The following is a 23,506-nucleotide window of genomic DNA, read 5'->3' as shown; positions in this document are numbered from 1 at the left end:
TTATAATATCTAGACTGCGGATGTTTGTACATTTATGGGAAACTTGAAAGTCCAGTCATGCACAGAATGCATATAATACGCAAAAATATTCCAAATATAATATTTGTTGTAACATTTAGCGAGTAAAATAATTTTCTATCTGACTGTCGTTTTTTAAATCATATTTATAAAGATATAATTTTGCACAAACATCCATAGTCTAGTGATATCGATAGAACATAGCGAGATATATTATTAACTATTTAACGAATATTATTATGTTCACTAATCGAACACGATACCTACACATGCACAAAAAATTGATCTGTTTGTATTTTTGAACAGTGGACGAAATTCAGGTGGCATCCTACAAAATGCTGGCATCTTTATACACTCTCGGTGTAGATGCCTCTCTAACACACGACAGAAAATATTTGAAGACAGAAATCGAGCGTCACAAGCCCAGCTTAGGTTCCTGTCTAGGTGCCTTTTCTAGTTGTTTCCCTGTGGCCTTCCTGGAGCCACATTTAAATAAGCACAATCAGTATTCCCTTTTGAATCGTATAGCCGACCATTCCTTGGAAGCACAAGATATCATGATGAAGATGGAATCGAGTATGCCTACCCTAGAGACGATCTTGACGGAAGTCGATCAATTCGTCGAGTCTGAGAAAACCTACAACGATCTTCCCCACGTAGTTGACATTATTCTTCCTCTACTTTGCTCCTATCTGCCTTTCTGGTGGTCTCAAGGCCCAGACAATGTAAACCCGACAGAAGGGACGTACGTCAGCATGGTTACCAGCGATCACATGAATCAACTGCTGAAGAACGTATTAAAGTTGATTAAAAAGAACATCGGTAACGAAAATGCTCCTTGGATGACTCGTATTGCTGCTTACACTCAGCAGATCATTATAAATTCATCGGAAGAGTTGCTGAAGGATCCATTCTTACCACTTGCTGAACGTGTCAGAAAACGTACAGACACTATGTTCCATAAAGAAGAATCTCTTCGTGGTTTTATTAAATCATCCACGGATGACACGTCACAAATCGAAGCACAGATTCAAGAAGACTGGCAACTTCTGGTTCGCGATATTTACTCATTCTATCCTCTTTTGATTAAGTACGTTGATTTGCAAAGAAATCATTGGCTGAGGAATAACATTCCAGAAGCAGAAGATCTTTATAATCACGTAGCAGCGATATTTAATATTTGGTCCAAGTCCCAGTATTTCTTGAGAGAAGAACAAAACTTCATATCGGCGAATGAGATCGACAATATGGTGCTCATTATGCCGACAGCGACCAGAAGACCTACTGCTATTTCGGATGGAACAGCACCTTCCGGAGGAGGCAAGGTTAGTATTTTGATACGAAAGAATCAATAGTGGCTTTCAACGATCATAAATCGCTATTATAGCGATATAGTAAATGGTAATTATAATTAATAAAAACTATGGTCCATGGAAATTATAACTAATTCTTTATGGGTATGCATATTTTGCCATGCTTACTCTTTATACTGTTCTAGCCAAACAAGTCAAATTTTTCAGAAAAAATAAAAATTAGCTTTAAACTCGCGGTGTGAACGATTGCCTACAGAGGATTAATAATGCACATAACTGACAATAATCGTAGTTAATATGACATAAAAATTGCATAAAAAATAACAAAATTAATAAAAAAGGTTAACTCTATAATCCATTACTCAACAGAAAAAGAAGAAGCACCGTGACAAGAAAAGAGATAAAGACAAAGAAGTGCAGGCTTCCCTAATGGTAGCCTGTTTGAAGAGGTTGCTTCCAGTTGGTCTGAATTTATTTGCTGGTCGCGAACAAGAATTAGTGCAACACTGCAAGGACAGATTCCTAAAGAAGATGCCGGAATACGAGATCTCGGAATTCGCGAAGACGCAACTCACTTTGCCAGACAAAATCGACCCAGCTGACGAAATGTCCTGGCAACATTATCTGTACTCCAAACTAGGTCAGAAGAAGGATTCCATGGAACCGGTGAAAGCACAACAGCTAGAGGATGTGGTTGCAAGGATCACAGACATGGCCAAAGTTCTTTACGGTTTACATATGGTTAGTGAAGAATCATTTTCAAGTATTACATAACCATTGTCTGCTGGAATATTCTACGATAGTTGTTTCTCAGATACGCGAAGCTTCTTCGTTCAAAAGATGTGTTCGATTTATTTAGTAATTTTGTGTTCTTGAGTAGATAGATCATCCGCAACAGCAGAGCAAGGGTCAATATCGATCCGTGGTGTCGATACAACGTAAACGAGCAGTGATCGCTTGTTTCCGTCAAACTTCCCTACATTCCCTGCCCAGGTATCCTCTTTTAGTTTGATTCGCGTTACCGGTGTACCGTGACACTTGTGTTTATTTCGCTGTCAATAATGAAAAGCAATCAAGTTCAATAAAATTAGGATAATCAATATATTATTTAATCCCTATACTTTTGTTGCGTGACGTTTGTTTCGATTTGAGTTTCAAATATTATACCTTTAGTGCGCTATCATCAAGTAAACCAGTAACCAAAATTTCAGTTATTTTTTGTTGTTTTCCACGAAAGCTTGTCTAATCGTAAGAGTAGCAAAAAATAATATTAACCACCGACAATGACCCCTGTAATTGTTTGTTAGTGATCTAACAACTGTAGTTGTGTGTGCATGCTGCTAAAAGGCAACGAAACCTCCACCATCTCGGGATGGATGGAAGCGCGTGCTGTGCGCAGCAAGAAAAAGGGCAGCGATTGCATGTCTGCGTAGTGAGCCACTTTACAAATTACGAAGGTAAAATGAACGTTTAATGGCTCTTCGAGTTTTGATAAATGATAATTATTTCACATATTATTTCAGGCATCGGGCTATAAATATCTTCGCGCGAACATACTACGAGCTCTGGTTGCAGGATGAGAATGTTGGCCAAGAAGTGATGATTGAAGACCTTACGGTAAGAATATGTTTCGTAAAGAAATATTTTCTTCCATAATTATCGTTTTATTCACTGTGAAAATGAGAATTCGCGTGAATGAAGAATAATAATGAACTGAGGAGTGAACATCTTGTGAATGAATCTGTCTAAAGTATCGGCAGCTAATCACGTGTAATTCAAATTAAAAAATATATGCAATTCATATGTAATGTCAAATCTTCAAGAATATGATACGATTGAGGAGTGAGACAGTTCTATGTGCATTGGCAAAAGTTTGAAAGTTACCTCGTTTAACAGTTATCGTTATTACTCATATTTTATTTTTATCTGTTTTCTTGAAAGCAATCTTTCGAGGACGCGGAACTGAAGAAAATGGACAAAGACGAGGACGAAGGAAAACCAGATCCGCTTACGCAATTGGTAACAACATTCTGTCGTGGCGCTATGACCGAGCGATCCGGCGCGCTTCAAGAAGATCCCTTGTACATGAGTTACGCGCAAATTATATCAAAATCTTGTGGCGAAGAGGAAGAAGAAGGCGAAGACGAGGGTGGAGGAGGAGGTGAAGAAGAAGGTGGCGCCTCGATCCATGTAAGTACTTTCTCTAATATTCGTTGAAGCATTAAAAAAACAAAAATTTCTACTAACGAAACTCTTTGAACTACTGAACATTCTTTTATGAAAAATACAAACATGGGAGATTGTCCAATGTGTTTGAAAATTATTAACAATTTCGTATCTTTTTCTCGCGTACTGACCTTGTAGAAGCGGGGCTATAAGCCACTTATGGTAAGGACAAGTAATCGTTTGCGGAAATTCAATTGCTTTTATACGTACGCTCGTTCGTTAAAAATCCGATATTACCATTGCTAAATGTAATGTCAATCAATTACTCAAAATTTCATCGTAGGATCTAGCTAACCTAATTTAAAAAATTATTCCTATTGAGACATACACATACACAAGTTTGTAAATACGCTTGCATCAACAGTAGACTATTCCCTGATCATTCTGTACAAAATCAATTTTGTTCCCACATGTGTCTATTATGTTCCTTTTCGACAATGGTTCTCCTGTCATCCAATATCATAAGCATTGTCACTTCATTAACGAATTCTATGATGCTTTCTTTAATGCTCTCCCTAAAGCGACCGATGCACAAACTTATGGTAAGAACAAAGAAAATACAAACAGCTAAATAAAGAAACAAACCATCAAAAACTTCAAAACAGTTTTAACTCTAAAATTCGTTCTCGATTCAATCTCGATCATTATCTAGGAACAAGAAATGGAGAAGCAGAAACTTCTTTTCCACCAAACGCGTCTCGCCAATCGTGGCGTAGCGGAGATGGTTCTGCTTCATATCTCTGCGTGCAAAGGTGTCCCTAGTGAAATGGTAATGAAGACTTTGGAATTGGGAATCTCTATCCTGCGAGGCGGTAACATAGAAATTCAACGAGGAATGCTGAACCACCTGAAGGAAAAGAAGGATGTAGGCTTCTTCACTTCGATTGCTGGTCTGATGAATTCCTGTAGCGTATTGGATTTGGATGCGTTCGAGAGGAATACGAAAGCAGAAGGTCTTGGAGTCGGCTCTGAAGGAGCTGCTGGAGAGAAAAATATGCACGATGCTGAATTTACGTGCGCTCTATTTCGATTCATTCAATTGACTTGCGAAGGCCACAATCTTGGTAAGTGTTCGACTGTGTTCGCGGAAGAGTCGTAAATTCCCGTCTCGATTAGTATCGATGCCACGAATCACCCGAATTCCCCATCTCGATTAAAATGATAAAGATAGTTAAATAGAATTTGACGCAGGTCTTTAACGTTTAAATATAGCTATAGATTTCAAAAAGAACGCCTTAGTAGACTGAATGAATTAACGCTCAAGGTGGAGGAGAGGTTTAATATGTTAGGGGGAAAGTGCCCACAAGAAATACTCTTGATGTTTAACAAAAAAGGTTTATTAAACTATTAACTTGATCGATTAACAATCAATAATTAACAATCACGTACCTCGAATATCGATGGCTTATGGCGATATCTTAGGAATGGTGATTCTTAGGAAAAAGATTATGAGGAACATTTTTGTACATAATTTTATGATCTACAATTTTTTCCCCAAAATTTAGCTCCTTGGAATTTTTGTTCTTTGATCACTATTTTTATGTCTATTTTGACCGGACTGGTTGGGATATTAATGGCTCATTAGACACTTCGCTTCGATATACATTGTTGCCGAGTGCCGCCACACGTGTGACGAATTAATTCATCTTCCTCGGTGATTAGCTTAACCATATAATAAAATTATGCTTCGGCCGAAAGATGTTTACATCCACTGCGTGTATAGATATACAATGACGAGACTAAAGAAATATAATCGATATAATCTTCAATATCAATAGATTGGCAGAATTATCTGAGGACGCAAGCTGGCAACACGACGACGGTGAACGTGGTCATCTGCACCGTCGATTATCTACTACGCCTCCAGGAATCCATCATGGACTTTTACTGGCATTATTCCAGCAAGGAACTCATCGATCCTGCTGGCAAGGCTAATTTCTTTAAAGCTATCGGCGTTGCCAGTCAAGTATTCAATACCCTTACTGAAGTGATTCAAGGACCTTGCGCTCAGAATCAACAGGCACTTGCCCACTCTCGATTGTGGGACGCTGTTGGTGGATTCCTTTTCCTCTTCTCTCATATGCAGGACAAGTTATCCAAACACTCGAGTCAAGTGGACCTTCTGAAGGAATTGCTGAACTTACAAAAGGATATGATCACTATGATGCTCTCTATGCTGGAAGGTATTTCTTTCGGATCGATAAAGAACTCTGTGCTAAACTAAGCTATTTACTAATATAACTATTTACTATATATAAAGTTAGATTAATAACTACTATAGATATCATTAACGATGATCTATATTTCTATGTAATCTATTTCAATGGATGTTTCACGAATTTTGGTATCGTAGGAAACGTCGTAAATGGAACTATTGGAAAACAGATGGTGGACACGCTGGTAGAATCCGCAAGCAACGTCGAGTTGATTCTGAAATACTTCGACATGTTCTTGAAGCTGAAAGACCTCGTGTCGTCGCCAAGCTTCTTGGAAGTGGATCTCAACAGCGATGGCTGGGTATATCCGAAAGATTTTAAAGAGAAAATGGAACAACAGAAGAGTTACACCGAGTATGTATTATTCTTTATATTTATCTCTATATATCGAAGTTAATGACAAAAAATATCATAGAGAAATTTCTATAGCGAGGAGATCGAATTTTTGTTGGCCTGTTGCGAGACGAACCACGACGGTAAAATCGATTACGTGGCTTTCATGGATCGTTTCCACGAACCGGCTAAAGAAATCGGTTTCAATCTTGCTGTTCTGTTAACAAATTTATCAGAACATATGCCAAATGAACCGAGACTGGCAAGATTTCTGGAAACGGCAGGCTCCGTGTTGAACTACTTCGAACCGTATCTTGGAAGAATCGAAATTCTCGGTGGAAATAAGAAGATCGAGCGTGTATACTTCGAGATTAAGGAGTCGAACATCGAGCAATGGGAGAAACCACAAATTAAAGAGTCAAAGAGAACATACTTCTATAATACCGTAGTTGAAGCTGGAGAAAAGGAAAAATTGGAGACCTTCATCAACTTCTGCGAGGATGCTATCTTTGAAATGCAACACGCGAGTGCGCTGATGGCGGTAGAAGAAAGTGGAGGAATCGGAAAGGCGAGAGAATCATCGTACACCTATATGACGGAGGATGACGAAGAAAGAAACAAAGATCCCATCAGAAGAGGCATTCAAACATTCAAGGACAGCATTTACTTCTTTTTCTCCATATTCTCTCCTAGTAACATCAAGAACAAGATCGCAGAAATGCAACAGATGACGTTCCTGGAACTCTTCATTGGTTTCTTCAAGATGATATTCTATGCGTTCTATTATTCTGGTTTTGGCGTTGGCTGTATAATTGGGTACTTTATGAAGCTATTGTTGGCGTTAATGAAAGGACCACATGTGGAAGAACCTGTAGTTGAGGTGAAGGAAGAGGAAGAAAAGCCGATAAGACATTTGCCTGCTTTACCGCCAACACCGGATGAATCTAATCTACAGGTTCGAAAAATATACAAAAATTATGCATAATAGCTGTAAAAGGAAGTTTACACAGACTGATTAAATTCTCTTGATTTTGTATACAGGTACAAGCGTTCGGAATGGATATAACGAAAGAAGAAGGCGGCCAGATAAAGATCGCGCCCCACGAATCGGCAACATCGACTCCTCAATCGAGCATCGAAGAAACGGGCGAAAGCACACCGGAAGAAGCTCCTGGCGAAGAAGGTGCAAGAGCTGAAGGTGGTGGAGACATGGAGTCGCCTGTTTCATTGGCTGATTTATTAGGGTATAATTAAGTTTTCTATTTGTATACTGCTGTTAAAAAATTTGGAATCACTATTTGTTTCATAGAACGCAAACGTTAAAAAAGGTCAGTGTATAATCCTATTAGTTTAGAAAACTGTATTGGTGAACAATTTTATCGAAGTAAAGATAGATGAATTAATAATAAAATTAGCAGGTGATTCGATATAAATACAATTCGAAAAGCAATTCAACATTTTTATTAGCGTATACATGATACGAAATATATTTAAATATTTCTGAACAGAGGTGAACAAGCTAGAGCCCAAGCAGCAGCCGCAGCAGAAGCAGCGGCCGCTCAACAAGCAGCCATGGCTGCTGTTGAAGCGGAAGCGAAACAAGAAACGATAGCAGAGCCTTCAACATCTACTATCGACTTTTCCGAATACACCCATCGTATCGTCTCCTTCTTGGCTAGAAACTTCTACAATTTAAAATACGTGGCTCTAGTTCTTGCTTTCTGTATCAATTTCATGTTGCTGTTCTACAAGGTAAGCGTAATTCTTCGCTTCAAAACTTTACTAGATAAGCAAAGTTGTCTCTTTGCTTAAAATTGTCATGAAATAAATAATGTTTTATTTTACATTATTGCGTCGTGAATCATCGACCTATAGGTTACATCATTGGCCGGCGAAGGGGATGAGGAAGGAAGCGGACAAATGGTTAGTGACATATTGGCAGAGATGTCTGGCGAGGGTGTATCTGGTTCTGGAAGTGGCAGTGGCATAGAAATAGGCAGCGGGAGCGGGGAGGACGAGTCGGAAGAAGAGGAAGATGCGTACGCGTTAGAATACGTGGAGGTGTCAGAAGATTTCTATTACATGGCACACGTTATAAGACTCATGGCTATTCTTCATGCCATCGTCTCTCTTGCTATGCTGGTTGCCTACTATCACTTGAAAGTACGAACATTAATTATTATTGCGTATTATTCAACGATTATATTAATACGTTTGTGTTAATATGTAAATGTATGTTGTAGGTACCGCTGGCTATCTTCAAACGGGAAAAGGAAATTGCGCGACGCGTAGAGTTCGATGGTCTGTACATTGCCGAGACGCCGGAAGAAGATGACATCAAGGCGCATTGGGACAAAATGGTGATATCGGCGAAAACGTTCCCCGTGAATTATTGGGACAAGTTCGTGAAGAAAAAAGTTCGACAGAAATACAGCGAGACTTACGACTTCGATTACATAAGCAACTTGCTTGGCATGGAAAAGACTTCGTTCAGCCAACAAGAGGAAGAGGGTTCTGGTTTGATACACTTGTGAGTAAAATCAAACAGCTTTTATAGCTTTTATACGAGTTTCTATTTACTTACGATCTTTGGTTCTTCAGTATCGTAAATATCGATTGGAGATATCAAGTATGGAAAGCTGGAGTCACCATCACGGATAACGTAAGTAAATAATTAATATTAATAAAATTCAGTTCGTTCAGATATTTTAAATTATTATATTCGTTTATAGGCATTTTTGTATAGTTTATGGTATTTCACATTTTCGATCCTTGGCAATTATAACAACTTCTTCTTCGCTGCGCATTTGCTGGATGTCGCGGTTGGTTTCAAAACTCTGAGAACGATCTTGCAGTCCGTCACGCACAATGGCAAACAACTTGTGTTAACAGTGATGTTATTAACTATCGTCGTCTATATATACACTGTCATAGCCTTCAACTTCTTCAGAAAATTCTATATTCAAGAAGAGGACGACGAAGTCGACAAGAAATGTCATGATATGTTAACGGTATAACAGAAAATGTTCTCTCGCTGCTTATGCAACTTGTTGGAACAAATTGTTCAACCATCTATATTTATATTTACGTTTCAGTGCTTCGTATTTCATCTGTACAAAGGTGTCAGGGCTGGTGGTGGTATCGGTGATGAAATTGGCGAACCTGATGGCGATGACTATGAAGTCTACCGTATCATGTTTGATATCACTTTCTTCTTCTTCGTCATTGTCATTCTATTGGCCATTATTCAAGGTAAATCGAAGAAAATTTTAATGTCTTTAATAGTATGCTTCTTCTTGGCACTAGGACGTTAACTGCTGTTTTTTGGCACGATAGGTTTGATCATCGATGCATTCGGTGAGCTTCGAGACCAGCTCGAAAACGTAAAAACGAACATGGAGAGCAACTGTTTCATTTGTGGCTTAGGAAAAGAATATTTCGATACGGTACCGCATGGTTTCGATACACATGTTCAACAGGAGCATAATCTTGCTAATTATATGTACGTCACGTTCACATACGTTCGTATGTTTCAAGCAATCAATTATCAAGCAATTAACCATCGTGCTTTAAAATTTTCTAGGTTCTTCCTTATGCACTTAATCAACAAACCAGACACGGAATACACCGGTCAAGAAACGTACGTGTGGAACATGTATCAGCAAAGGTGTTGGGACTTTTTCCCGGTCGGTGATTGCTTCCGCAAACAGAACGAGGCAGTGGAAGAAGAGGCAAAGAAGAAATAAACAAATTTTTCAAATTTATGTCGTTTTACATATAGCTGAATGACCAATCGATCGATCGATTTACCAAGGAAGATCTCCCTTCCTGAAACGTCTTCGATAATCTTAGTCTGTAATTTCTACACGCAAAGAAAAGATGTCGCGTTAAGATATCGCAAACAACATTCGATAACGTACGATTTCAATTCTTCAAACACTATACTCTCGCTAGTTTGTCGATAGATAAACTACATTGAACGCGTGTGTATCTTCTACATTCGACATCTATCGTTATTCCAAGTTTTAAGCGAATTCTTCGACGCGCGGATTAGAGCACATTAATTAAGAATTGCGCGAGTTGCACGCGTACGAGATCGAAAAATTCGCATTTCCAGTAGCGCGTGCAAGCGAGCGAAACAAGCTGGGAGACTGGTGAAATATTTTTCCAACTTATTTTTCCAACTTTGTAAGGATGGCTGGACACACCGTATAATCAACAGTTTCCTCTCCTTAGATAGATAATTTACAAAGTTGTTGATCATCGACAAAAGAACCGACTGCACAAATCTACATTATCATAAACGTTAAGATTGCCTTCTTTTCATACGTCGAGTGACCACATCTTGTGCATGATGATTTAATTCATTACCGTAATGTTTGAGATATTACAAGAATATTACGTAAGTTGAAGATGTTTCAAAGTTTATATCAAATTATAAAGGTTTCTACGACCACGTGGTAGCTCTTTAAAGATTATTGACGACTGAAATCGCGATATAATCAAACATGTCAATATGTTGTAAATAACGATCTACGACAAGATTACCTGAGAATAAAGAAAGACATACTTCTTTATTTCGATGTTCTTTGCTCCTTTCCCAATCCCTCGCAACTAATATTCCATGAGTTTCTGAATAGTATACTGGCATAAGTAACCGTCGATTAATATTTTACAAGTTTATCGTTATCATTCAATGGTATCATATGAGTTTCCCAGGAAAACTTCATCAATTACTTTTTAAGTACAATAAAATACACTTGAAATAGATCGTATGATTGGCCTTCCAATCCTACTTTTCAAAACTTTTCATCGGAAGCTGGCAACACTCGGAGCTTCAAACCATAACTTTCTAACAATGCATGATAAAGAAATATCAAACAACTATTCATCTTTATCGATCGGTCGATCTTTCAAAATTTCTCGTCAGAAATACGTCACAACTCAAAAAACTTTAGATACTAATTTCTTAATACTATTTAGTTTAAAAATTTACCGAAGCTATTCATCCTTAACGATCGATTTATTAAACCTCATCAAAAACTTACAAACATCGGAGCTTAAAATCGGAACTTTCTAACGTTACCTGATGAGAAAATTCAACGAAGCTATTTATTTTTAACGATCGATCTTTCAAACCTTCTCATCGAAATTCTCAAACCAAAGAATTTCCGACCGTGACTTTCTAACATTATCTGATAAAGAAGTCCCAAGGAGCTATTCATCATTGCTTTCTAACGCTATTTAATAAAAAAGTTTCAAGGAGCTATTCAGCCTTAGTGATCGATCTTTTAAAACTTCTTCTTAAAAACTCACAATCCAAGAAATTTCGAACCATAACTTTCTAACGCTATCTGATTTAAAAAAAAAAGAGGGAAGCTATTTTTAATAAAAATGATCGACGGATCCAGGTAAATCTCGTTTCCCGATAGAACGCAAACTGGATTGTACTCTCATCGATCGATGCAGCGTAGTAGGATAACTAACGGGAAGGACATCCATGGAACAGCGTGTTTCTCGGTTTTGCACACTGTTCCTCATCGCACTCGCAAAACGAAAAATACCGGTCCCTGCTTGTGCAGAGCCGATGGAGGGAAAGAGGTCGCGCAAGCGCCTCTCTTCTAGCGCCTGTGGCTGAAAGCCTCGGGGCGAATATGCATGCGAATATCCCTGGCATGGGAGTGTCGGCGGGTGATCGTCGCTACGGCGAAAATACGGTGATGCAGTCCAGGAACGGGGTCTGCGACAAGATCGAAAATTACATATCGGACCTGGGACAATGGTACGTAAGCAAAAGCTGATTAGTCGGCAAGGGAACCTCCGATTGGAAGTCGAACGTCGAACCACCCTTGAACCGGCTTCTCGCCTCCTTTAAACCGGAGAGAGAAAGGGGAACACCAGAAATAAAAGTGGCGGGTGTTTAGGAGCAATTTTCTTGCGTACGATTCGTGGGCGGAAAAACAACGTTCTCAGTTCATTGATCTCGTGTTGTCTCGCGTCGAGGACCTGTTACTTTCATGGAATATAATTTTCATATTTACTTCAATCACAGATAGTTTTTGATATGATCTTTTTATCGTTAAAAAGATACCGTTCAAATCTCAATCGATGATTTATCATTTAATTAACCTTGCGTTTATTTTAGAAATTTCCTTGCCGTTAATTTTTTGCAATTTTACGGCTACATCATTTCAGGCTTATCATGTATGAAATGCTTGATGCCTTTAATTGCGTTTTTCATTGTTAACAGGTCAGTGTGGAGAGCGATAATACTGGGACAATTTCTATCTCTCGTGTTATGCTTCATGACACTGGCAAATCATCACATCAACACTGCGTATCAACTCGCGCTTCCGACCGGTATATCATTAATGATTAATCGCATGCATAAATAATCGGTGTATGAAAATTGCGATAGAATTACATTTAAAATCGTACGTAGAGGTATATATATTTGATATAACGAGCCAGCAAATATTCTCCGCGGAACAGGACAAAACCTCCCTCATTACGTTATGATGTGCCTTGTGTACACAACCTGGATGTCCTGCAGAGGTGTAGGGAACGGCCTAATTTCTGTCATACAAGCCCGTGGATGGAGGTACTTGTTATTGGCTCTCATTGACGTCGAAGCGTGCACACTTGTAACATCCTCGCATCAATTTACTAGCCTAGTCGGAATACAGGTACGTGCTAATGATGTCACGTGGGATTTCAACGTTGTACTTTGCCAAACAACAATGACGAAGTTTAGCTTTCGTACGTCAGAGATTACACGATACATTAATTATCGTATTTTCCTTCTTGCGTACTCGAGATAAAAAGACAATTCATAAAAAATGTCATTAAAAGCGAAAGAGTTTGCTATACAGACGTGGAAATTCATTTATACGATGAAAACCTTTTGTTCAAATTTCTTCGTTCTTTTGAACGAATGTAAAATATTTCTTTTGTAACTTGCTCCTTTTATTCGATATTTCTCCCTTTTTAAATATAAATTCTACGAAGCTCGTATTTATCCAGAACTTAGAAAAGGCGGAACGACATCATTGAATGTAAAAATGACTTATTCTTCATCGTTGGTATAGAGCTCCCTTTCGATAAAATAAGATGCAAACGCTGCATCGCACAATTTATATGCGGTTGAGAATGCAACTTTCGTCACTTAGCCATCAATTAAACGGCGTACGTAGTATTTGTGGCTGAGATGAATGGCATGGAACGCAACTATTGTATCGGATATATACTACCACCAACGGAGGGAGGATATCAGGTCTTCGACCCGGCATGCTTACGAACGAATCGAACGTCACGCGAATATCACGAACTTCGTTATCGTCACCCATTCCGGATTAAAATTTGAACGACTTAAAGAATCGACAATGTTTAATTTAATTATGAAATAATTTTCTTTCAGCTGCTCGATTGTGTGGCCATACCAGTTGCATTGGCGCTATCGTGTTTAGTTCTAGGAGTGAGATATCGGATGGTGCACATAGTCGGCGTTTCTGTTTCTTTGATGGGTGTAGGGTGCTTGGTTTGGGCAGGGATTGACGACAATAAAGATCCTGCGACTACAGGTGATTGTTCTACAAATTCATCTATATCCATAACATTCGTCCACGGCCGAATATTATAAATTTCAAATTAGAGAAAAGAACCATTAAAGTTTCTCATTGAATTTTTCAATTTAAATTTTCTCCCGCAAAGGAAAGAATCACCTTGTTGGTGATATGCTGTGCCTTGGAGGTGCGGTATTGTTTTCTATAACAACCATACTACAAGAATTAACGGTTAAGACAGTCGATATTATCGAATATCTCGGCATGATCGGTTTCTTCGGTACTATATTATGCTGTATGCAAACGTAAGTACTGTTCACCAGAAGAAAAGATTATTTTCGATCCAATATAATTGATTATCATGATTTATATCGTTGTTATTCCAGGGCCATACTAGAGGGCATGAAGTTAGAATCATTTCAGTGGAACAATGTACCAGTAATAACGTTCTTGATAGTTTACTGCATCACGCAATTCGTGTTTTTCTCGTTGGTACCTGTTGTATTGTTCGAGTCCGGTGCAACTGCGTTGCAACTGGCATTACTGACCGCAGATTCTTTCAACGTTTTATCTGGCATGTTGGTTCATCATTACAAGGTATATCTTCATTCGATACGATCCTTTCAGATTAGGATGTAATCGAAACATAACGTCATTGCTCTGGTTTGTCGTATGTGTTCGAAGCTATGTGTTCCAAGCTATGTGTTACGCGAATAGAATCATCTATTGCGACAACCTATATAACAAACAATACATGGCTACATATGCTAATAAGGCTCGTTCCACCTGTTCCAGTTTCACGCATTGTACTTCGTCTCGTACATGCTCACAATGATGGGCATATATATCTACGCGATAAAGAGAACACCAATGTCGTCGAACTCGCGAAGACAACACACTGAACCCACTGCTCCAGATTACAGGTAATGTTAACAAAACGTTTTAAAAAGTAACCCTTTTTAATTAGCGAGCAGTTCTGCCTTGGAAGGTACGTACGATCGAAAAGCTTGTATATTAAGAAAAACGTCAAGCAAGATGCCAAGGAAACGTTACTCGTGATTTCTTAAAAGAAACGAAATATAAACGACACTGAAAAGTCTTAAAGATTTCAAGCGCCAATCGATTCGAGCTTTTTTCTTAAATGCTCAATTTCATTAATGTTCTATTCATTCACCCTTCGATTGAATATGTCTTCCTTTTTTATTTTTCTTTTCAAAAAATGGTTTCCGCGAGAAACTCGGTTACGATTCTCTCTTACAATAAGAACAACTCCTCCATTCCCGTTATATTTTTTTATTTTCATCATCGGCCCTGACAAGAAATTAATAAACGATTGACTGTGGATTAAAGAGACGTCATTTTAAGACATATGTCTCATCCTGACGTCGGAGAAGTGGAAATGGCAACAAGTTCAGGGATGTCCGGCGTGAGTGGTACCCTCGACGTTAGAACGTCGACCCTCGGCAGCGAAAAAGAAACTATGGACGCGACAAGTATACCGCCAAGCGTTAGTTCTGATACAGCCTTCACCTCCTTTTACGGAAGTTATTACGATTAAGGGAATGTGCAAGAAGACGCACAGAAAACGTAGAGACAAACCGAAGAACATGCGTAGATTCGCCGTATGTGCGCTCTTGTTAAAGTTTTACACCAAGTTCGAAATTGATGATCACGGAAGTACATTCTTTCATTTCCTATGACGTTATACAATATAAGAGTAAATAGATCTCGATAAATAAGTTAAATAAGTTAAATATACGCGTTACACAGTGTTCTAATTAACGTCGTGATTTTTTAAAGAACTTAACCAACATAAATATCGATTAGCCGCGTATAAAGACGATTTTCATTGTTGATTTGACTGTTTATCGAAATGTAAGAATAAAAGTACATTACTGTTGCTCAACATACTTTGTAAATGATAATTGTTACTAGGTCTAAATACCGAACGACGTTAACTAATTTCCTGTTGTACAATAATAAGTGAAAATTAATGAGAATTATTTTTAACGATTCTTATTACAATCTTTGTTCGTAAATGCACTAAATGTATTTATATATTCTATAGTCCATCCATGTGTTAGAACGTTATTTCGCGTGTTGTGTATATTTTTTTGAAATAAATTAATAAATAAATGAAAAAATAAATTAATAAATAATAAATAAACAAAAAATTCAAGTTAAAAAATTCTTTTTTTCTCTTTTCCTCCCCCTTCTAGATTATTCATACTTATTATCTAATATTAATGTTCTATTTCAAAATGGCGACGGATCCGGTCAGGCACGACATCTGTCGACTATACTCCATTGCAGTTAGTGGCTAGACACCGAACGTAATGGCAGGTTCCATAGAGATTCCACTTCGTGATACGGATGAAGTGAGTATTTTTGTTTTTAACATTGAATTTTATCATTTGCGAAGTATTAAAAGTAAGCTAAACCATTCAATCATTAACATGTAATTTAAAATTCTTTAAAAACTCGTGATACGAAGACACGTTTGTGTAGTTAATCCCTGCAAGCGTTGTTTGCGGAATATATACATCGTACAAACAATGGCTTTTAAATATCTTGAAATTTGTCCTCGATATGAAATATAAATTACTATTGTTTCATATTTGTTTTGATCGCATAATTTTAGACCTATTTTTTGATCTTATTTTGTTCATATTGTTTCCAATATGTTTCCCATTTATATCATGTACAGTAAAATATTAAACATTAGACATTTGTTAATTGAAATTGAATCTTTTATCCACTTTTTGTCTACTTAAATCTCTCACCATATCTTGCTGGTTAATTTTTTTAATATATTAAATTACATTCTATTAGGTAATTGAGCTATACTTGGATCAATTACCAGAAGGAGATGAGGTTCTTGGTATTTTACGTCAAGAACATGCACAACTTAATATTTGGGTCAATTTGGCTGTAAGTACCTTGAATTATAATAGATATAATAGAAAAGCTACAAGACATTAAACATATTGTATTTCGTTGTAGCTTGAATATTACAAACAACATAAAATCGAAGATTTCATTAAAATACTTGAGTCTTCTCGGACTGATGCTAATATTGATTACCGTGACTATGAAAAAGATCAAATGCGTGGGTTGGATATGTTGGCTGCATATTATGTGCAGGAAGCCAACAGAGAAAAAAATAAGGACAAAAAGAGAGATCTATTTACAAAAGCTACCCTATTATATACAACTGCAGATAAGATTATTATGTATGACCAGGTATATATCGTTTCTAGTATTTCATTTGGTGCTTGGAAATATTTATGTATTATTTATATAATACTTATTTGTCCTACAGAATCATTTACTTGGCAGAGCTTATTTCTGCCTCCTGGAGGGAGATAAAATGGATCAGGCTGATGCCCAATTTAATTTTGTACTAAATCAATCTCCAAATAATATTCCTTCCCTACTGGGAAAAGCATGCATAGCGTTTAACAAAAAAGATTATAGAGGTGCACTTGCCTTTTATAAGAAGGCATTGAGAACAAATCCAAATTGTCCAGCTGCTGTAAGGTTGGGAATGGGGCATTGTTTTATGAAATTAAATAACCAGGAAAAAGCACGTTTAGCGTTTGAAAGAGCTTTACAGTTAGATGGCCAATGTGTTGGAGCATTAGTTGGACTTTCAGTACTGAAATTAAATCAACAACAGCCTGATAGTATTAGAACTGGTGTTCAAATGTTATCTAAAGCTTATACCATTGATTCGACTAATCCCATGGTGTTGAATCATTTGGCAAATCATTTTTTCTTTAAAAAGGATTATAACAAAGTACAGCACTTAGCCCTCCATGCATTTCATAATACAGAGAACGAGGCTATGCGTGCAGAGAGTTGCTATCAATTAGCCAGAGCATTTCATGTTCAGGTAAGTGTACAACATAAGTAAGTTTACGTATATACATACTCAAAATCTTGAAAAATAATTTAACTATTTTAGGGTGACTATGACCAAGCGTTTCAATATTACTATCAGGCAACACAATTTGCACCTCCAGTTTTTGTATTACCACACTTTGGCTTAGGTCAAATGTATGTTTATCGTGGTGATGCAGAAAATGTAAGCATAACGTGTTATATATATTAGGTTATCCCATAAGTTCGTTTCGTTTTTCGAGCTGTTATATATGTTAAGATTGTTTACATACCTTTCAGTTTCATGAAAAAATGTAATCCCCCTTGTTGTACAACTTCTTCCCATTTTTCAAGTGCATTGGTCCCTTATCGCCGTATGTTTATAAATCGACACATGAAATGTATACACAAAAGTTGGCACGAACTTATGGGATGACCTAATATTATATACTATATATGATAGGGTAAAACTAATAAATTTTTACATACACTGTTTTTAAATCACAGGCAGCACAATGTTTTGAAAAAGTGTTGAAAGCTCAGCCAGGTAATTATGAAACAATGAAAATTCTTGGATCTCTGTACGCAAACTCAAGTTCTCAATCGAAACGCGATATTGCAAAAAACCATCTTCGTAAAGTAACTGAACAATTTCCGGATGATGTTGAAGCATGGATTGAATTGGCTCAAATATTGGAGCAAAGTGACCTTAATGCAGCCTTAAATGCATATGGTACAGCAACTAGAATTTTAAAAGAAAAAGTCCAGGCAGATATACCACCAGAAATTCTAAATAATGTTGGTGCTCTACATTATAGGTATGTTTCATATTTCCTTATTTTAATTTATTTTATCTGCTATTAAGGCTAAAACTTATTACTTTATCGTAGACTTGGAAACTTAGAAGAAGCTAGGAAAAATTTAGAGGAATCTTTAGCGCGTTCTAAAGCTGATGCCTTACACGATTCTGTATACTATAACTCAATTGCAGTTACGACAACATATAATTTAGCTCGTTTGAACGAAGCTTTATGTATATTTGATAAAGCAGAAAAATTATACAAAGCCATTTTAAAGAAACATCCAAACTATGTAGATTGTTATTTACGACTTGGCTGTATGGCTCGAGACAAAGGACAAATTTATGAAGCGTCTGATTGGTTTAAGGATGCTTTAAGCATAAATAACGAGCACCCAGATGCATGGTCTCTTTTGGGTAACTTACATTTGGTTAAAATGCAATGGGGTCCTGGCCAGAAGAAATTCGAAAGAATTTTAAAAAATCCAGCAACAAGTACCGATGCCTATTCTTTGATTGCTTTGGGTAACATTTGGTTGCAAACATTGCATCAAAGTGGAAAAGATAAAGATCGAGAGAAGCGACATCAAGACAGAGCATTGGCTATGTACAAACAGGTATGATACTAAAAAATAATAAATCTTCTTATTCGTATATACATATATAAATATTGAAATTCATAGGTTTTGCGAAACGATCCTAAAAATATTTGGGCTGCAAATGGAATAGGAGCTGTACTAGCGCATAAAGGTTGTGTAAATGAAGCTAGAGATATTTTTGCTCAAGTTCGAGAAGCAACAGCAGAATTTTGCGATGTATGGTTAAATATTGCGCACATTTATGTAGAGCAAAAACAATTCGTTAGCGCTATTCAAATGGTAACTTTCCGTTTTGTATGTAATACGATATGATAATGTTTCGGCAACTATTTTATAAAATATATCTTTTTACAGTATGAAAACTGCCTTCGGAAGTTCTATAAATATCATCATGTCGAAGTTTTGCAATATCTTGGAAGAGCTTACTTTAAAGCTGGTAAATTAAAAGAAGCAAAATTGACATTATTAAAGGTGAGGTAGAAACATTGTGTCATGCTCTGATATCGTTAACAATTGATTAAAGAAGAATAACTAATCAATTTCATTATATCAATTTAGGCAAGAAGAGTAGCTCCACAGGACACCGTTTTGTTATACAATATTGCACTTGTGCTTCAACGTCTAGCGACACAAATTTTGAAGGATGAGAAATCCACCTTAACAACAGTACTCCAGGCAGTTCATGAATTGGGACTCTCACATAAATATTTCCAATATCTATCAACGCATGGAGATAAAATGGGGCAACTTGCAGAGGCAGAAACAAGGAGGTGTCAAGATCTTTTATCGCAAGCCCAATATCATGTTGCCAGAGCTAGACGATTGGACGAGGAAGAAAAAATGCTTAGGAGAAAACAAGAAGAAGAAAGGTAATTATATGAACATAATTAGCATATGGAATACATCAAACACCATAATAATGATCTTGTATTAATGTATAGACAAGCATTTAAAATGCGACAAACAGAAGAACAACGGAAACTTGAAGAGATGCGACGACAAAAAGAAGAAGAAATGTTACAGAAACGTCAAGAGTACGTTGAAAAGACAAAGAACGCTTTAGTATTCGGTGAAATGCCTTCAGAAAAACCTGGAAGGAAAGGAAGAAAAGTACGCACTGATCAATACGTTAGTGACAGCGGTGGTTCTGGGAGAGAGGAAGGTCGGGAGGAAGCTCCTAGAGAAAGGAAACGCAAAAGAAAAGCAAGTGGTGAACGTAAAGAAAAAAGGGCTAAGGGTAGAGCAAAGCGCAAGAAAGAAATGGGAAGTGGAGAAAGTGGTAAGATAGTATTTCATGATCTTCGATTATACACGTTATTAATCTGTGTTTTTCAAAAAATATATATTTTATTTCGCAATATTCAGGTTCAGAAAGTGATCGACCCAAGCCGAAACGTGGAAGAAAAGGGATTATTAAGAAAGACAGAGCATTTCGGAAAAGTACAGCTGAGACTGCAAAAGGAAAGATGCCTTTATCGAAGGAAACTATATCGACTAGCGAATCTGATAGCGATTCAGGAGGTCTTAAAATCGCCAGCGGGTAAGCATCATTCATTTTATGAGAATGAGGTGGTTTATTATACGTGTTGGTTAGTTTGTTAAAGAAACGAGTGATAAAATTGTAATAGTTAGTGTATATTAAAATCACCTTAAATACAGAGATAGTGCATGCCGGTCGTTATCGTCGCTCGCTCAATGCTACTGTTCAACTCTACGCTCGTTATTCGACTGCATAACTCGCTATAATGATTCGTCATACTGATTTGCTATACTAGTTCGTTATACTAATCGTCCTAGAGAGCATGTTCGTCTATTTGTATCGACCGGTAATAATTATAAAAAGTTTAATTGTAACTCCGGTTGACTATTACAAATAACGGCGATAATATTTTGTCCGGAGTTCGTTTACCTTTGAATCTAGCCAATCAAAACAAAGTTGACTCATGTGCCGCTACAAGAATATAATATACTGAGGTGTGTAATAAATTAATTAATGGCGTCATTAATTTGTTTTTCAGAGGTGAAAGCGGTAATGAAGGTCGCGGACGCGGAAATAGACGAATTATGTCTGACTCAGAAGGATCCCGTGCATCGAGATCTAGGTCTCGTTCCAGATCGAAACTTAGAAGCCGTTCTAGAAGTAGTTCACGATCGCGATCACGATCGCGATCACGATTGCGATTGCGATCACGATCACGATCACAATTGCGATCACGATCACGATCAAGATTTCAATCTCGATCCGTATCTCGTTCACGGTCTAGATCTCGTTCAGGTTCTAAGTCGAGAAGTCAATCGCGGTCGAAAAGTCCGTCGAGATCAAGATCCGTTTCAGCGAAAAGTGGTTCACGCTCGAGATCAAGATCAGGGTCGCGGAAGAGTCAATCGCGATCAAGATCGCGTAGTGGTTCGAGGAAAAGTGGATCGCAGCCAAGATCAAGGTCGGGTTCTGCAGCTAGTGCACGATCAAGATCGGGTTCTGCAGCTAGCGCACGATCGAGATCAGGCTCTGCACGTTCGAGATCGGGATCTGCAGCTAGTGCACGATCGAGATCAAGGTCTCCTAGTGGTTCCAGAAAAGCAGCTTCGCGATCAAGGTCAAGATCAGGATCAAGGAGTGGATCACAGTCGGAGGGACGTATATCAAGAAGCAGAAGCCGATCAAAATCTAAATCTGTGTCAAGATCTAGATCACGTTCCGGCTCACGGTCAAAGAGTGGCTCTCGAAGTCGCAGCCCTAGTGGATCGGCAAGGTAAATAAAAAGAATATCACAATGCACTCACCGAAACGAAATACAGCTCTAGGGATACCGCGATGATCACATAATGCGATTATTTTATTCCAGATCTGCTACCCCAGAGTCGAGAAAATCAGTTTCGGGCAGTGATGTTGGTTCCCGCCATTCGAGTACAGATCGAGGAGGTGGCAGCGAAAGCGAATAAACTCGATACGCATATAATAACATCACTAGCGCGCAGAAAATCCAATCTTGGATTGTATACTTTTTCTAAGAGCCAAATTTATATAAATGAAATATATATTACTTTCGCGATATATTTCTTAACACACGTTTGAAAGAACCGTTCGAATCGAAACAGCATTGTTACGCTAAGATGGAGCGCGGCAACTGGCAATCGTTCGAGCTTACGAGTAACTTCGATTTGTCGTTTATCGAAGCAGTTTCAAGATAACTAAACGATCTCTAGATGGAGCGACTTCAGTGTTTCGGACGTAATACTTCGGACAATTGAATATTTGTTTTATGTTTGCGGGTTATTAAAACAGCCCATAGTTCCAATCGAAACCGTGTATTTATGTTCTTCACATTGTATTTAAAACGAAGTATTACTTTACGATGCAAGGTAATTTTTTTTTGTAAAATTATTACGATTTCGTATTTCATCTAGTTCAATGTATAAACCGTTTTGCTTTCTGATTAGTTATCTGTCGATACTTTTTATGATAAACAATTAGATTTAATTGTTATTGTACACACATTGTTTAACATACAAGAAGATATGTTAAGATTGTATTAATAACCAATGTATTGTTTTATATTAAAAATTACAAAAAAAAGATTATAACTGACGTTTTCATTATGTCTCCCTGAAATGTATTACACAATTAAAATATTTTATATATGAACGATTAAAGTTTTTTCATGTATCAATAAAAACAGTTACATGAAACAAATGATTAAAGTTTTGTAGAGGTTAATGACATTGGTGCCATTTCATATGTTATTACGTTGTCATTACATAATGTTATGTCAATAATGTTCAACAGTTAATCAACTTAACAACGTATTTATAATGCTTTTTAATTCAATTTTTTCTACTAGACGTTCATCTAGATCGTCTGATAGAGCATTATATGTAATATTTTTTTATTCTTAAATGTTTTAGAAAAGAATTTTCTTTGTCTATGAAGTCGCACTTTTTTTACTCTTTTACACTCTTGGCGCCCTTTTCGCGAAGGTCAATTTTTTTTCACTGTAATACAATTTTTCCATCGATTCTTTTCAACTATTTTCATCAAGTATGTATATTGCAACGTTATTGTTTTTTTTTTCAAACTATATTAAGAGTATGTCATTACATGAGGATGCACACAAATGTTTATCACTCCCACACGAGCGTTATCGATTTGTAATCTATAGCTACGGAACAAGCAAAAAATTACGACAAGGTATAAGTAAACCTTTGGGTGAGAGGATAAGAATAACGTTCAACTATAGATATTACCGCAGTGGTTTAAAATTGTTTAGGATTAATACCATTCGCATTCAACAGTGAGATCAAGAAATAAACAAACACCGACCGAATCAATCATTGCAGGTTTGATGCGAATATCCGTACGATTAGTCATCGATCGATTCGTATCACTTTAATGTTGAAGTACCATTGAATCGCTATATTACCGTTTAATTCTTCAAACACTGCCGTGCAAGAAACGTTCCGGAAAAACTATCATACTTGAAAAATTGGTACGTTATGAAATACCACCTTCGCTAGAGCTTATCGTCCTAGTATATTTAGTATATGCTACTACTATGTT

General features: G+C 37.2%; 3 protein-coding genes across 11 annotated transcripts in view; all 3 read left to right on the top strand.

The window, feature by feature from the left end:
* The window catches only part of LOC126918700 (ryanodine receptor), a 41,963-nt gene extending 31,280 nt beyond the window's left edge, over nucleotides 1-10,683 (top strand). For 4 of the 8 annotated variants that reach the window (XM_050726897.1, XM_050726899.1, XM_050726898.1 and 1 more), the window contains 20 exons: nucleotides 325-1,343; nucleotides 1,701-2,072; nucleotides 2,212-2,324; nucleotides 2,855-2,948; nucleotides 3,273-3,521; nucleotides 3,696-3,719; nucleotides 4,079-4,099; nucleotides 4,210-4,621; nucleotides 5,336-5,740; nucleotides 5,911-6,127; nucleotides 6,203-7,061; nucleotides 7,148-7,350; nucleotides 7,615-7,858; nucleotides 7,982-8,269; nucleotides 8,350-8,636; nucleotides 8,708-8,768; nucleotides 8,839-9,117; nucleotides 9,202-9,358; nucleotides 9,443-9,608; nucleotides 9,690-10,683. In XM_050726897.1, the coding sequence (XP_050582854.1) occupies nucleotides 325-1,343; nucleotides 1,701-2,072; nucleotides 2,212-2,324; nucleotides 2,855-2,948; nucleotides 3,273-3,521; nucleotides 3,696-3,719; nucleotides 4,079-4,099; nucleotides 4,210-4,621; nucleotides 5,336-5,740; nucleotides 5,911-6,127; nucleotides 6,203-7,061; nucleotides 7,148-7,350; nucleotides 7,615-7,858; nucleotides 7,982-8,269; nucleotides 8,350-8,636; nucleotides 8,708-8,768; nucleotides 8,839-9,117; nucleotides 9,202-9,358; nucleotides 9,443-9,608; nucleotides 9,690-9,852 (5,633 nt within the window). In that variant the 3' untranslated portion in view covers nucleotides 9,853-10,683. The remainder of the gene's footprint in view (nucleotides 1-324; nucleotides 1,344-1,700; nucleotides 2,073-2,211; nucleotides 2,325-2,854; nucleotides 2,949-3,272; nucleotides 3,522-3,695; nucleotides 3,720-4,078; nucleotides 4,100-4,209; nucleotides 4,622-5,335; nucleotides 5,741-5,910; nucleotides 6,128-6,202; nucleotides 7,062-7,147; nucleotides 7,351-7,614; nucleotides 7,859-7,981; nucleotides 8,270-8,349; nucleotides 8,637-8,707; nucleotides 8,769-8,838; nucleotides 9,118-9,201; nucleotides 9,359-9,442; nucleotides 9,609-9,689) is intronic. The other 4 variants (XM_050726901.1, XM_050726903.1, XM_050726902.1 and 1 more) reach the window with 1 other exon arrangement.
* Nucleotides 10,684-11,721: 1,038 nt separating this feature from the next.
* On the top strand, nucleotides 11,722-15,847 carry LOC126918857 (solute carrier family 35 member F2-like). Of its 2 annotated transcripts, none has more exons than XM_050727294.1 (8): nucleotides 11,722-11,888; nucleotides 12,357-12,466; nucleotides 12,599-12,792; nucleotides 13,524-13,686; nucleotides 13,817-13,973; nucleotides 14,055-14,265; nucleotides 14,464-14,591; nucleotides 15,034-15,847. In XM_050727294.1, the coding sequence occupies exons 1-8, from the start codon at nucleotides 11,761-11,763 to the stop codon at nucleotides 15,224-15,226; spliced, it is 1,284 nt and encodes a 427-aa protein (XP_050583251.1). In that variant the 5' UTR covers nucleotides 11,722-11,760; the 3' UTR covers nucleotides 15,227-15,847. The 2 variants fall into 2 exon arrangements, with proteins under 2 accessions (XP_050583251.1, XP_050583250.1); XM_050727293.1 differs by having other exon boundaries at nucleotides 15,019-15,847.
* A 68-nt stretch (nucleotides 15,848-15,915) lies between these two features.
* Nucleotides 15,916-21,992, top strand: LOC126918856 (RNA polymerase-associated protein CTR9 homolog). Its single transcript, XM_050727292.1, has 14 exons — nucleotides 15,916-16,046; nucleotides 16,501-16,599; nucleotides 16,672-16,911; nucleotides 16,991-17,563; nucleotides 17,636-17,755; nucleotides 18,058-18,368; nucleotides 18,441-18,966; nucleotides 19,033-19,227; nucleotides 19,303-19,419; nucleotides 19,507-19,817; nucleotides 19,890-20,227; nucleotides 20,314-20,488; nucleotides 20,967-21,701; nucleotides 21,795-21,992. The coding sequence occupies exons 1-14, from the start codon at nucleotides 16,005-16,007 to the stop codon at nucleotides 21,889-21,891; spliced, it is 3,879 nt and encodes a 1,292-aa protein (XP_050583249.1). The 5' UTR covers nucleotides 15,916-16,004; the 3' UTR covers nucleotides 21,892-21,992.
* The last annotated feature ends 1,514 nt before the right edge of the window (nucleotides 21,993-23,506 follow it).

The sequence above is a fragment of the Bombus affinis genome, chromosome 7, assembly GCF_024516045.1.
Source record: "Bombus affinis isolate iyBomAffi1 chromosome 7, iyBomAffi1.2, whole genome shotgun sequence".
NCBI classification, from domain to species: Eukaryota; Metazoa; Arthropoda; class Insecta; order Hymenoptera; family Apidae; genus Bombus; species Bombus affinis.
The sequence above is the reverse complement of the archived record's forward strand: the minus strand, read 5'-3'. Positions and strand labels throughout refer to the sequence as shown.

Bases quoted from the DNA above. Each gene is read 5' to 3' on its own strand.
- LOC126918857 (XM_050727293.1), top strand. From the start codon at position 11,761: ATGCATGCGAATATCCCTGGCATGGGAGTGTCGGCGGGTGATCGTCGC. The intron at 13,974-14,054 runs GTAAGTACTGTT...TTGTTATTCCAG, and splicing joins ATATTATGCTGTATGCAAAC to GGCCATACTAGAGGGCATGA. The intron at 14,266-14,463 runs GTATATCTTCAT...CACCTGTTCCAG, and splicing joins TGTTGGTTCATCATTACAAG to TTTCACGCATTGTACTTCGT.
- LOC126918856 (XM_050727292.1), top strand. From the start codon at position 16,005: ATGGCAGGTTCCATAGAGATTCCACTTCGTGATACGGATGAA. The intron at 16,600-16,671 runs GTAAGTACCTTG...ATTTCGTTGTAG, and splicing joins ATATTTGGGTCAATTTGGCT to CTTGAATATTACAAACAACA. The intron at 18,369-18,440 runs GTATGTTTCATA...ACTTTATCGTAG, and splicing joins GTTGGTGCTCTACATTATAG to ACTTGGAAACTTAGAAGAAG.